Source organism: Neltuma alba, unplaced genomic scaffold (genome assembly GCF_004799145.2).
Source record: "Neltuma alba isolate B1F8T4 unplaced genomic scaffold, ASM479914v2 tig00013239_pilon, whole genome shotgun sequence".
Taxonomy (NCBI): Eukaryota; Viridiplantae; Streptophyta; class Magnoliopsida; order Fabales; family Fabaceae; genus Neltuma; species Neltuma alba.
In genome coordinates this window covers 18,394-32,749 of record NW_021637535.1, presented here as the reverse complement: position 1 = coordinate 32,749, position 14,356 = coordinate 18,394, and the positions used below count along the sequence as shown (strand labels likewise).

General features: G+C 32.6%; 2 protein-coding genes across 3 annotated transcripts; both read right to left on the bottom strand.

Annotated features, from left to right (window-relative positions):
• Positions 1-1,429: 1,429 nt before the first annotated feature.
• Positions 1,430-4,558, bottom strand: LOC114735589 (cytochrome c oxidase subunit 5b-1, mitochondrial-like). 2 transcript variants are annotated; one of them, XM_028923278.1, is made up of 7 exons: positions 4,309-4,558; positions 4,126-4,211; positions 3,961-4,011; positions 2,965-3,031; positions 2,772-2,851; positions 1,728-1,792; positions 1,430-1,554 (listed from the first exon to the last, which is right to left on the bottom strand). In XM_028923278.1, the coding sequence occupies exons 1-6, from the start codon at positions 4,454-4,456 to the stop codon at positions 1,730-1,732; spliced, it is 495 nt and encodes a 164-aa protein (XP_028779111.1). In that variant the 5' UTR covers positions 4,457-4,558; the 3' UTR covers positions 1,430-1,554; positions 1,728-1,729. The 2 variants fall into 2 exon arrangements, with proteins under 2 accessions (XP_028779111.1, XP_028779113.1); XM_028923280.1 differs by having other exon boundaries at positions 1,430-1,550.
• A 1,569-nt stretch (positions 4,559-6,127) lies between these two features.
• LOC114735591 (uncharacterized) lies at positions 6,128-10,298 on the bottom strand. Its single transcript, XM_028923282.1, has 3 exons — positions 10,199-10,298; positions 7,695-8,207; positions 6,128-6,825 (listed from the first exon to the last, which is right to left on the bottom strand). The coding sequence occupies exons 1-3, from the start codon at positions 10,272-10,274 to the stop codon at positions 6,290-6,292; spliced, it is 1,125 nt and encodes a 374-aa protein (XP_028779115.1). The 5' UTR covers positions 10,275-10,298; the 3' UTR covers positions 6,128-6,289.
• Between the last annotated feature and the right edge of the window lie 4,058 nt (positions 10,299-14,356).

Sequence of the window (14,356 nt, the reverse complement as noted above, 5' to 3'; positions counted from 1 at the left end):
TAAATAATAATTTGTTATTGTAAGTTTGAGACATGAGCCTTTGAATCTATTCTGTTCGGATTCTAATTACCAAATTTAGATTTTTATTACTTCATTGTGCTTAAAGAGAAAAGCATTTAGAAAAACACTTTCATAAAGTAATAACACTACCTCTGGTGTTTAATACAAGAATCATTTCACTAATTTGAGAGAGTTAAAAAAAAATTAAAAAATTACTTAATTTAAACGTATGTTATATTATCTCTTTAAAATATTTATATGTATCATTAGATAATATTATCTCAAGCCTATAATATAAGAACTAGTTAACTAATTTGAATAGATTAATAAAATTAGTTAAATTAGTTATTTGTAATAAATAAATGTTTTTTCTAAAATATAATTGTTAATCATATTTATTAATTAGAACTATTATTTAATAAAATATTTAACATGTCAATACCATAAGGACTATCTTGAAAAATCTATAAATATAAAAAATAAAATAAATTAAAATCTTATATTTAAGATTAAATTAAAAATGAAATTAACTATTAAAAACTGGCGATACTGTATTAGTTTAAGAGAGTACAATTAGCTCGAAAAAATGATAATATAATACTTTAAGTTGTCACTTCAGTATGTCCCCATCATGCTTTTCCGTCACTTCGGGCGTTTCCCTTGGCAAAAGAAGGGGAGGTTGGTGGAAATTCCTCTATATTCTGCAAAATGATGATGAGGATGATATGTTTCTTCTTTTTTTTTTTTTTTAAAAGCATGTGTCATTCGTTCCCGACCACCATTTTTGTTTTTGTTTTGACCATTTGACTTTCACTTAGAAATATTAGCACGAGAATTTAGGTCTGAGTGCTAAATTTATAAAAAAAATTTAGGTACTATAATTTATTTATTTATAAGGACTTAATGTGAAATTATTCTGAAGGACTATGCTCCTTCTCTGGCCCGCAGTATAATCCAACATGACATTTGTTGAACTTTGGGCCATAGATCTCCACGGATTTAATTTAAGGCCTCCAGTGCTCGGAACGCTTCCTATATTTTCAGAAACTAGGATTTGACAGTTAAAGCCATGTCCACAAATTTAATTAACGACATAGATACCGGTCTTTTTAAGGCGGCGAGTGGCGACATAAATACAAATGTCAATTTAGTCCAAGTAATTTTTTTTGAAACGTAATTATTATTACCCACACATCCCATTTTTAATATTTATCTTAGAGAATTTTTTGCATACACGTAACTTAACACACAAGCAAATCCCTATAATCATTTTTTTATTAAAAAAAAGCTCTTTCATACTTTACGAGGTATCTTGTACAGTATAAAATTACTTAAAATAAGCTAGTCCAAACACCACACATAACCCAGTTGAACTATACTCAAGTACGTATACGTAGTTTACACAATAAATTATTTTTCGAAATATAAGTATCGGAACATGGAAGCTTTTCCTTCAAATATTATTTCAAGCAACCTAAAAAAATTAATGTAGTCACTTTCATTATTGCAGCTAACCAACAGGAATGACAGCTCTCGCAAACGACCAGACTCTGTCTAAATAATAAAAATTTTCTACGTCAAAATTTGCAAGAGCATCATAACAATGTATAATCCGATTAAAAAGCAAACAACATGAATGCCTCTTGGTATTTTAAAGACTCAATTGTGTGCTAGACAAAGTCTCTCCTGTCCAAAAATTATTCCAGAAGAAAAAATGGCAAGCTTACGATCAATGATGGTCCTCATCTTCGCCATGTCCATCTGGTGGCCCACCGGGTCCGACCACTTCAAGCTGTCAAAAGGTGAGGTTGAAAAATCAGTGTCGTTCCGTTGTATAATTTCCCCTTATAAAGTAATATGTCTACATGTTGTGACAATCGAGAAGTCCCTCAATTCCATATTAAGTGATCAAGAATGTCTGATAATTCTTGCTGGAATAAGAATCACATTAAACAGAGATAGAACAACATACATGCAGACATGCTGAAGCTGATCCTATGAGAATTACTATTGTAGAATGTTAGATCACTTTTGGAAACTTGGGAAAATACATGAAAAGGGAAAGATGCCCTGTGTTGGTCGGAACGGTCACCCATTTTGGAGAGAGAAATAGAGAAGTAGGGCAGCTATAGGGTTGCTATAGTCAAAGTCAATGAGAGGGTTAAGTTGAGGGCTGAGAGGGTCACTTTTTGGGGTCTTTAAATCCTCTCACTAGTCCAGAGAGAGGGTCTGGAGAATTTTGAAATGTGGCTTTTGGGTGGAGAGTGCAAACCTCTCAGAAGCTGGCAAACCTGTTCTGTTTTAGAGAGTATGCAGTGTCCATATGTTGTGACTTGTATCGTTGTTTCTGTTGGGTGGTAATCTGAACTTGTATTTCATTTGTGTGACTGTGCATGTATCAGAGCAGTGTTTAATTTCTGACTGTCATGTGTTTTAGCTCTTATTTTTATCTTCAAGTGTAGACCTGTTCTTAATACAGTATGAGTTCAGAAGTTTTTGCTCAAGGATCCCAACAGAGAATCAAAAACTTGGCAGCCAAAAAGTAATCAGATAGTGGAGATGTTAGTTAGATAAACTCTATCTAAATACAAATTTCATGAGAGCAGCCTTAATATATGCAATTCATGACAAGCGGGGCTCTTGATACTAAAACAGTACAAGTGCCTGCAAACAGGTGGGTAATTCTAAATCTACAAACTTTGCATACCTATACATGTTAAGTCAAAAGGGGGTAAAAATTGAACATATAGTGGATGGAACTCTCAACTTACCACAAAGTACTGCGTGCACACTGGACATTCATGTGGTTTGCCTTTCTCCAGCCAAAACCAGACAACATCATGCTCATCCTCTGCAGTAAAAAAGTCGTTCACCTCAATGTCATCGCTAAAGTATGATCATTTTCATTGACTTGTGAAGAAACTCGCACACAATAAGACATATCTAAAGACAAGGAGTACCCACCGCCTTCACCTCCAGGGCATCCGACTATCCTTTTGTCATAGTATGACTTAACAACAGCAGGTGCTTCCTATAAAGCAACATACAATGAGATTAATATAGATATTAGATAGAACATGTTTACAGCATAGAACTAAATATTACAGGGGGGAAAGTGAATGAGAACCCAAAATAAATAGAATGCAACCTTTGCACTCAGGCAAGTTTTTTTTTTTTTTTTTCCCTCAAGGGAAAAAAAATTATAAAGAAGGAATCATGAATCGTACATCTGCAAGCTAGGTCAATCAAATAAACAATGAATGTTATCAAGCTTAAAAGTGACAAGTAGAATAGAGGAACAGAAAGACATAAATAGAAAATAGTACTTAGAGTCCAACTGAGACAAAATGGAAGAAGTAAATGGACACTTTAATAAGGATGAAGATGATTTTCCCTCCCCAAATCCATATCACAATGCAACAACTCTATTTTATGTTTATAATTTTTGCTTGGTTTTCCAACCTTCTGCTCATTATTCATCTTCTCAATTAAACATAGTAGAGATCCTCGTACTCCGTTTTATTTTACAAAGGCATAATTGTGTCTAAATTGCTTTGAAATTCGAAAGAAGATCATACTGATGTTATAAGCAGTTTAGATTCCAGAATCAGTAAATATCTGTATTTTAATCCATTCATTGTAAATTCCTTTATTTTTCATTCCACTTCCCGGTATTCCATACATCCAAATGAACATATTAGCATGCATTTTCAATACTAAGATCACTCAAAGTTAGTTACTTGAACTAATGCGGGGTTGAAGAGCTAAAAGTTGACAGTATTTATTTAATTAAGGATGCCTTGATTTGCATATCAAATATCACATCTTGATAAAATTAAATAGGAACTAATAGGTTTCAATACACAATGTTAAGGTATTCTGACAGTTTTGTTTTATTTCCTCAAGTGTTATTCTGGCCCCAAAATGAGCAACCACACGCAACTATATTAGAAGACTAACCTTTGTACCAAAAGGACCTTCAGGATAGTTTATATCAAGAAGCTGTTTTCCCTGACAGAAGGAAACAATTACGAAATATGAAACATCCTTCAAATACCAAAATTACTCACTCCAAGCCAAGACAATGATCCAGCACGATCAACAGAGAATCGTGAGAGTAGTCACCTGAAGCTCTGCCTCAATCTCCTCACGCTCATGGCCAGTAGCAATAGGCATTACCTCCTCAACCGTCCTTCTGATCGCAGCATCCGCTATTTTATTGTGACAGAAAGAAAATAAAACAACGCATTATGTCAATTAAAGGATAGGTCACGAAAGAAATCATCAGGATAAAAGAAAAGAGATTACCGGAACTAAAATGTCGAGGAAGAACAGAAGAGGAGCCATCAAACGTGTTGAATCCGAATCGAGAGGGCCCAGAAACAGATCGGGAAGCTGAGGAGGAGGAAAGCGTGGCTAGCGATTTGAGCTGAGAAGAGAAAATTCTTCGCCACATCGTTGAGTCACGCCGATCCCAACCAAATCCAGCACCGAAATGGTTAAAAAACGAGAGGAACGCTTTCTTTTCTTTCTCTTTGGAAACACAAGCGGGGTCGAGTCCCAACGGTGCGCCTGGCTTTGGGTTTGAGAGCGAGGGGGGACTTGCACAAGAGGCAAGTCCCTGTTCGCTTGCCACGTGGTGAGGACCACCGCACGTGCTGGATTCCAAGCTTGACCGGCGGAGAGTCGGCCTAAACTTGATTAGGCCCGAACTATATTTAGCAAAAAGGCCTGTTAACGTATTCTGACCCAAAAAACTAAAAACTACTTCCTCTTCCGATGCTTAATATAACAGCTAGTTAACTAATTTGAGTATATTAAAAAAATTAATTAATTTAATTATTTATGATAAATGTATATTTAAAATATCTTTCCAATAAGGTGTATTAGCTAGAATTATCATCTCTACAAGAACTATCTCAGAAAAAATAGATAAATATAAGAAACAAAATAGATTATGATTTTATATTTAGGACCAGAATAAAATTCAAAATAGCTCTTATATTAAGGACCATATGTAGTATTAATTAATAGTATTATATAAGGAAATAAATACTCTTCCGATCCTTAAGATAAGACTTATTTAATTAATTAGATTAAATTAAAAAAGTTAGATAAGTTAATCAATTATAAAGAATATGATATGTTTTTACTAAAATCAATAATATTCCTTAAACTTTCTCCCTCCCTCTCCTACTTGATTATGGTTGAGAGAGTATTAATAGAGGTAATATAAAAAAAATTGATAAATATGAGAAATATATCTTATATTTAATACCAAAATTAAGTCAACAATTAAGTTCTATATTAAGAATCGAATAGTATTATTTATATGGATCACATATATATATATATATATATATAAATGAAAGGTGATGAAATGAACATTGCATAATTATCTAATCATGTGAATTTTCATTACTGGATTCAAAATTTTTCATTTCATGTGGATAATAGATTTTAATTTTCCTTCTTTAATTCTTTTTTCCTCCAAGAATTAACCATATAAAATCAAAAGCTAGTAGTAAACATACGAGAAATTTAACACCTGTCTTAATTTATATAAACGAGGTAAATTAGTTATCTATAAAAAAACTATTCCATAATTTTTTTAAAAAACAATATTGTTGCACTTAGATTGTTATTGTATTTTATTATTGTTTTGAGGGAACCAGTAGTAGTAATTTGAGGAAAAAAAATAAATATGAAAAATAAAATAACTTGAAGTTTTATACTTTATAGCAAGTTAAATCCTCCATCTAATTAATCACTTCATTATCTAAGATACAGGGAAACAAAGTAATCATATCCGAGTATTGGCCAAAATACTAATAATTTTCGAACCTCATGGCATTCAATTCAATTCCACCGAAAAGGCCTACATAAATCCAGATCAACACGAAACTTGACCACTCTCTCAACACCACCGCACACACCATTGCATGGCTCCTATTATTACCACAATCCCTTATGCAGGCCGCAGCTAGTGGATCCAGAAACATGTGTAATTTTGGTTCTATCTCTCTGCAAAGAGATAACTAATTAATTGCCTGGCATGGACGGCTTCATTTTTCTCTCTCTTAGCCAAGTCTTGTTGATGCTTCACTCACAAGTTTTGACAGTCTAATGACATAAAAGCTCTTCTACAACTAGAAAGTTGCAACTTCGATCATGCTTTTACAATGTCAAGTTATTAGTGCCTGATGATCTAATTTTCTTTTTAAAAAAAAAAAAAACAAGAAGAAGCTGGCATGTAAAATTTAGTGATGCATGGTACAAGATGGAATTTTCAAGCCCGTCTAGGATAACGAACGCTGAGCAATCTGATATCATCAATCACTGGCCCGCACAAAGAACCAGAGTTATCATTCTTCATGGTGTAAAACGAACTGAAGAACATGATACGCGTACGTGGCGACACTGCTTTGAATCGGAGCTTCCCTCGAACGAATCCTCCTTTGCCTTTAGATTCATACGGCACCTTCACTGTGTCTCTGCCTGCGAATGCCTCTACCACCATTGATCCTTCGCACTTGTTACTGGCGTCACCCACGGCGAACGTCAGGTCGTACACCTTTCCGACGATGGTTCGGACCACTTGTGCGATGGCGCTTTCTCTTCCGGCCACGATTTCGATGGCTCTTTTTCCTTCCGGCACCGAGAAGTGGTCGGAATCGATGTATTTTACGGCTTTGAGAGATTCGACGATCCATCCTGGTAAAGGACTGTGAGCGTCCTCGATGTGAGGCGGAATTAGAACTCCCCATGTTGTATTGGGCAAGATCAAGGGGCCCTCCTCAAAGTTCCCGTTTTTCAACAGATTCGCTGCACTCCAATGCAAAACAGACCACTTAGACGACGTCGTTTTGAGGGCATGCATTAAATCTCACGTGTATTAAAATTTGCATCTGTCCACTTGTATTATGTATGATTAATACACCTTTTTAGTAGTAACCTAATTAACATAGATTTAAAATATTAGTTAAATTACTTAATGTGATATAAAATACCATAAGTTTTTTTAATTCCTTCCTTCCTTCTTTACTAGCTATTTGATTACTGGTGGAAAATATCAAATATGTTAATTTGGGAAAACACTGATAAATATGTGAAATAAGTCTTACATATATGACTAATATTAAACTTTTAATTAGGTTCTACGTTAAGGATTAGAGGAAATTTTTCATTTTGTTTGTTTGGACTTATATCAATTTATTTAAGTTGGTGAATTTGTAGTTAGTTATAATTGCATCCAAATTTGTGTTAATTTATCAACAGTCTATATGATGGACTTTTTGAGTTCACTGCTCGCACAATTTATGAACCTATGACTTGACTTGTTAATTAAAGTCTCAACTAGAAGAAAAGTATATTTACCCAACTCAACCCTTAAATTCGGTAAGTTAACTTATAAGCCACCTCAACACATATATTTTAATTAAGGTTTATTAATTTATTATCTTGTCTGTTATTCTTTTGCCAGCTTTTTTGGACATGCATCAAAGGTGTGCATGTGTGTCATGTGTCAAACAGTGTGTCCTCACATGTTTGAATTTACTATGTATGCCTTGATCTAAATGTCATCGGATTTTCTAGGTCACAGATATTATATCTTTATATTTCTAATTTTGTTTCCCCTCTAGCATATACTTGGAGGGAAAAAAACGTAATTGCCAAAGAAAGATCAGATATACCTGAGGTTCTCCTTGGAAGGTAAAGAAGCTTCAAAGCAACGGAATCAATAAGCGGGCCACAAGCCGGGTCCTCCTCGACTCCCGGGTTGTGGATCACGATTTCCAGTTCCGGATAGTCCGCTCGGAACCCGCACGAGAAAGACTCGCACCCGTTGCTACCGTACATAGTCTGAATCGGAATCACTCCCCAGTCCGCCTTCTCTGTCGTTGGCACCACCGAGATGTTGAGCTTCTCCTCCTGCGCGCACGTCCTTGACGCGCTGAACGTTAGCGAGTAGAAGCCACCCTTCACCAGCTTCACTTTCTGTTTGATATAAGCTTCGTTGCCGAGCCTGACGGCGTGGGATCCCTCCGGCACCACCAGCACCATGTCGCCTTGCTTCTGGCCGGATTTGATGTACTCGACGAAACCCTGCGTCGTCCAGTTGGGGATTGCATCGTTGCCCACTACCACCGACCCTTTCAGTTGCGATGGCCTTGGGCCTTTCTCGAAGTTACCATTCGGCAATAAACCTGCAATATTTTTTCGTTTGTTAGAATATATGCTCTTAACAAATTAGATAAAAATATGATATTGATACTCTGCTGATAAATGCAGAGAAAATAAATAAAATATACCGGGTGAGTTTGCTATTTTTTAAAAGATTTTAAAAAAAATAAACCCCTTATTTTAAACTGTATTTCCGCGGCTTCTATTTTGTTATCAAATAGTTTAATTTTTTTTAATATCATCAATGATGGAATGTAAAATGTGGTTGAAATTATTCATTTTTCAGATATTGAATTTGGAAAAAAATGAGCGCTGAGTTATATAAATGGTATAATTTGTTTTTTATTGTTTACATGTAATAAGCTAGCTAGAAAGAAGGAGAGTATAATTTCTTCTCCTGTTGGTCATATATGGGCACGTGTCTTTTGCTTGCTCTATATTTGATTTTTGCAAAGTGTTTAATTATTGAAAGTTTTATTAGGAAAAGCTAATCTAACGGAAGCAGAAAAGGTTTCAGAGAAGAATAAAGATAACATTCCAAAGATAACTTAGAAGCCCCGAAACAGCCAGTCAAACAATATTGAAAATATCGCAAATTAAATTAATAAGGGAGGGGATCTTTGGGAACTCATAAAATAATATCTAAAAAAGTTAAAAATATTATAATGATAATAATATGCATAAATATGGGTAAAGATATAAGGAACGTGCAGACGTTGCAGGGCGCACATGGATAAGTCACATGCAAGTAAGTAAAAAGAAGCGTATTGTTGACGTCTTTCGAGAAGCTTGCATCATGCCATGTCATTTGAACTATTATCTCTAATTCTTAATATAATAATTAATTAAAAATTTATTTTATTCTAAATATAAGATATCAATTCATTTTGTATCTCATTTATTTTCTCAAAATACTCCTATTACTTGTAAATGGTTCCTACTAATTCATAATTTTGATTATTCAATACATATGATGGAAGAGATAGTTTAGAAAGATCAACACACAATTATAATAAATAACCAACTTAACTATTTTTTTTAATATTATCAAATTAGTTATCTAACTACTCTTCCAGTCCTTAATATAAGACCCAGTTATTGAGTTGATTTTGATCCTAAATATAAGACTTATTTCTCATATTTATTAATTTCTTTAAATTATCCCTATGGATATTCCGTCAACCATAATCAAGTAGAAGAGGAAGATGGGATATTAAGAAAGATGATTATGGTATTTTAAGAAAAACGTGTCATATTTCTTATAATTAACTAACTTACCTAACTTCCTTAATCTAATTAAATTAATTAAATAAGTCTTATATTAAGGACCGGAAGAGTATTATATTAAAAAGCAGAGATAGCATACTATTGCTATAAACAGCATGTGTAATATTGGAATGCGAATCATCATTCTCCATGGAAGAATTAATTGAGTAGCAGTTATAATTAAACAAACACCTGTTATATGATCAGTGCCGCGTAGGATAAGTAATTATATATACTAATTGACTTACGTCATAATTAGATGGAAATATGAGATTTTAAAGTGCTTTTTTCTTACACAAATATGTTCGTGACATGAGATGATCCACCTCTCGCATCAGAATTGTCAATGACCTTGTAGTTTAAAAGGCGTGTAATAAAGTTAAATTCTCAGTGCGTGTTCCTCTAATTCAACAAGATAATTATAGGAGATGAGAAAATTTAAAATTTCGCTTGATTAACATTGGGAGCCAATCAGGTAATTAAGAGTTTATAATAAGAAATAAATCTCACATCAGATGAAACTGGGCTAAATATATAGGTGAATATTTTTGGTGAAAAAACCTATATATAAGTTGATTGATGCTGGAATTTATTAAGTTACAGTACAGTTTCGTATTATGAGGGAGTCGAATATTTCTGGGGGATCATACGATATAGTTGAAAGCGCAGATACAAGTGGTGATTATATTCATAACCAGACACTTACAACTATGTATGATTCGGAAAGAGAGAGATGCGAAGAGCTTACCGTCAGAGAGAGACAAAACGGCGTCGTAGCTTGCTGAGAAGAATAATACTAACAACAATGCTTGGAGCTTCTGCATTTTAGAGAGGGGGGTGGGGGGGAGGGAAGCGAAGTGGGAGAGGTCGCGATCCAAGAAGGGGAGAGAGGAGGGGCTTTTATTGGAAAAGACTGGAACAGTTGCCCCTGACTTTAGGGGAATATTACATGAATGCCACTGCAAATATCTTCCCGTACAAATGGAAAAACACATAGTAATAATAATATAGTGGTGATTATAATGATAGGGCGGGGGTCACAAGTGTCACAGACTCGTAGCAGGGCCAAAATTTATATTTTATTTGCAGTATTTTGGTGAGTAACGAGATTGACACTAACCTTTGTCCTTCCTCCATTCTTACAAAATATTCCATCCAATTCAGAATACAAGTTAAATTTTATGGAGCGACTTACTTTTTTTTTTATAAGATATTATTTATTTTTGTCTAAATATTTAATGATTTTTTTAATTTTACTCTCATATATTTTCTATTCTTCTTTAATTCATTTATTGCCTTTTACTCATTCTCTTCATTAATAAGAGCATATTTTTTAAAAAATATATGTTTTATATATTTATTGTTTTAAACTAATGTTAACTAATTTCTTGATAAGCATAAATAGATAAAATTTATCTTACATTTTAAACTGGAATGATTACTCTCCCCTGTTCCTATTAAAACAAAGATAGAAGATATTTTTTAACCTTAAAGTACTAAGAAAATTTTTTTTATACAGATGTACAATTTTACCCTTTACTTATTATTGTATTGATTTTGTTTACATAAGGTATAATGTATATTAAATAGAAATAAAGTTCGAAAGCTATTGAATTTTAAATGAGAGTTAATAAAGTTTAAAATTTTTCTTAGTATGTGCGAAATATGATGAAAGTGACTTATAAATAATGTTAAAAGAGTACAAACTAAATATTAGTTGGCCATAACTTAAAGTGATCCCATTGTAGGAGGGGGTGAAACATGAAATTTTAGAGCTAACATTGTAAAAAAGACAATATTCATGTGAAGTTGTTTATATTTATCATGTCAAGTTCTCCAACTATATATGATCATGTATCTTATTTTTAATATATTAATATTTAACAATATTTGGTTATAAGTTCACATAAAATAAAAATGCGCCATGTATAATTAGAAAACTTAACAAAAACATAATAAATATAATGCACGCGCATAAAAAAAGGGGAGAGTTGTGAGTTTGCTTGAAAATTGAGGCAGCGATTTGGAAGCATATAGACAATCCATTCAAAGCCACATGTTGTCTCAAATCCCCAAGTATCTTCCATTGTCGCTTTCTGGCCTCCTCTATTATTAATGCCTCCTCCTTTTATTCATAACAAATAAATAACTCAATCACACCGATTAAATTATTCCATTTTAATTGATACAATGCAATTTAGTAATTTATACTTGATATTTAATTTTCCTCAAAATACTCATACATTTCTCATTATAGCCGTGTATTAATTACACTAATTTAATTAGTGACTGTTAAACAAAAATTTTTAATTAAGAGTGTAGTTAATGATTTCAAAAAGTGATTCATTTACACGTATGCAAGGAGTATTATATGTAATCTTCTTCGGTATTTATAGTCAAACTTCTTTGTAGTTTCACGGTGTTTTATATATACACGTATGTGTGTGTGTGGTTTTCTGCGCTTGATGCCATGTTCCTCTTGATCCAGCTAGAGAGACAAAGATCACTTATTCGGTGCAGGTTATATCTGTGTTATATCAAACTAATAAACTATATTTTAAGTAAACTCATCATGTGTCTTCGGGTCTTGCTGTTGCATGAAGTTTAATGACCAGGCTATTCCTGTTTTAATAATTCTATATTTTATATAGATTATAATTTATATTAATGTTGATTTATTATTTGAAAATTCACTATTTGAGTTAATATTTTCAAACTCGAATCAACTCGTCAATTTTTTGAGGTGTGAAACCTTGATCATTACCATAACATTTGAAATAACTACTAACTAACAAGGAAAAATTATGTTTAAAAAAAAACAATTACGTTATTGGACTACGTACGCAGATAATCTTAAGCTGGGGATCCATCCATAACATAGTATCTAGAGAAAAATTGCAAACAAATTAAAAATCATATATAACCAATCTTTTTTGTGCTGAGGGGGAAAAAAAGAAAAGGGATAGTTTTATTATTTTATATCACTATTGGAGCCTTAATTAGAAAATAAAATTAAAATGTAATATAAAATAAATTTTTGTACACTAACTTCTCGGCTTTTTGGGTCATTTGTTTTTTAGATGACATGATTGATCTCGTTCAACTATGCATGTTTCCAATATCTATTTATTGACAAAATTTGATTTCTTTGAATAAGAAAGGATGGACCAGAATTGACCGACCGCCTATGACCGAAACATGGGAGAAAATGCTGGAAAAGAATCAAATATGTTTAGGAACAGAGAAAAGGGTGGTGGAGGAGAACGTGGATTAGAATCAAAGGGTGTGAGAGAGCATGATTAGTGTTACTTACATGTTTTATATTAAACAAATGTAATGGGAACCATCAGATCTTATCCCAACAAGCCCCATGTGCTCTCTAAAGGAATTTCCAGAAAGTCTGCCTTAATGAATTCAATTAACTCCCAACCATATTACAACATGATCGTTCACTAGCTGGGTGCTTTTGTTTTGTGTTGGGCAATTTCCATTTTTTAATGTTTTAAAGTTTTAAGAAAATATATATCACTCAGGAGAGGTTCTAAATAATTGGATTTTCATGTGCCAATGAGAGGCAACCAACCATTGGCAAGCTTAGCTTTTCATGTTCACAAATGATTCTACTCATTTGCTTCATATTTGATGCGATTAATATCATGCATTGGAAGCAATTCTTAATCATTCAATGAGTATGCTCCCTTATTTGTATGAAATTTAATAAATGAGTTACATTCTCTGATTCTAATATAGGAGTTAATTAATTATGGGATTTATTTTAATATTAGATACAATATTTTAATTCACTTTTGCCTTCTAAATGTATAATTTTTCCCGTAAAATATTCATATTGATTGTACATATTAAGAGAATTTTTGTTATAAAAAAAAAAAGCAGTTCCAAGACAAATGATTGGTACTTAGAAAAATCAATACACATATTTCATAAACAACTAACTTATCTGATTTTTGCTTAATCTCTGCAAGTTAATTATTTAACTCTTATATATCAGGGACTAGAGGGAGTACTATTTATACAATATGAAGAACATAATTTTTTTTACAAATTTTATATTATGTGGTGATTATACAGAATAAATTTTGATTCTATTTATTTATTGATATTGTAAGCAGGTGGTTGAACCGTTGGAGTTCAATTTACAAGGTCTATGTACTAATTAAGTAGACTTAATTAAAAGGTTTAACATTTGTCATTCATTCTACAGAGATTTTTTTTTTTTGCCGTCCATACAATAGAGAAATTAGTCTTTACTCTCCACAATGAGTATTCAAAGTCTTATAAAAATACTACCTCCGAACCTATATATAAACTTCAAATAACTAATTTACGGATAATGAATAATTAGTTAAAATTAGTTAAAAATAATAAATATATCAGAAATATAATCTTATTTTCAAATATGCCTTTACAATAAATGAGAAAAAAGATGACAGAGAATGCGTGGAAAAATATAATAAAAAAATAATTAAGGGCAATATTAAAAAAAATGCATTAAATGTTAAGACAAATCCAAATTAAAACTTCAGTCCAAAAAAAAAAACTCAAATTGAAACTTATAAAATGGACTATATTCCTTTTCAAATTTAAAGCTTATAAATAAGACCTGATGGAGTGCTATTAATGCCCTCTGCTTATGCTAATTATTACTTGAAAATAATAAGGTGAAATTGATCCCTTAGCTTAGAAAGACAAAAAGAAAAAAGAAAAAGATGTTACACGCCCTGAAAAATTATCAAATAATATTACACATGCGCCAACAGTTGTTTTATTGGAAGGGATTTTGGCTGCTCGTCTATAAGGTCTAATTTCGTGTAAATGCGGAAAATGTCTTGAAAGTCGTTACCCCCGTAAGATCCATGGGCCACGTAGTTCAAATGTTGGGCTCCTT

Bases quoted from the DNA above. Each gene is read 5' to 3' on its own strand.
- LOC114735591 (XM_028923282.1), bottom strand. From the start codon at position 10,274: ATGCAGAAGCTCCAAGCATTGTTGTTAGTATTATTCTTCTCAGCAAGC. The intron at 8,208-10,198 runs GTAAGCTCTTCG...AAAATATTGCAG, and splicing joins CGTTTTGTCTCTCTCTGACG to GTTTATTGCCGAATGGTAAC. The intron at 6,826-7,694 runs GTATATCTGATC...ATTGGAGTGCAG, and splicing joins CCTTCCAAGGAGAACCTCAG to CGAATCTGTTGAAAAACGGG.
- LOC114735589 (XM_028923278.1), bottom strand. From the start codon at position 4,456: ATGTGGCGAAGAATTTTCTCTTCTCAGCTCAAATCGCTAGCCACGCTT. The intron at 4,012-4,125 runs GTGACTACTCTC...TCCTTCTGTCAG, and splicing joins AGATTGAGGCAGAGCTTCAG to GGAAAACAGCTTCTTGATAT. The intron at 3,032-3,960 runs GTTAGTCTTCTA...GTTGCTTTATAG, and splicing joins AAGGTCCTTTTGGTACAAAG to GAAGCACCTGCTGTTGTTAA.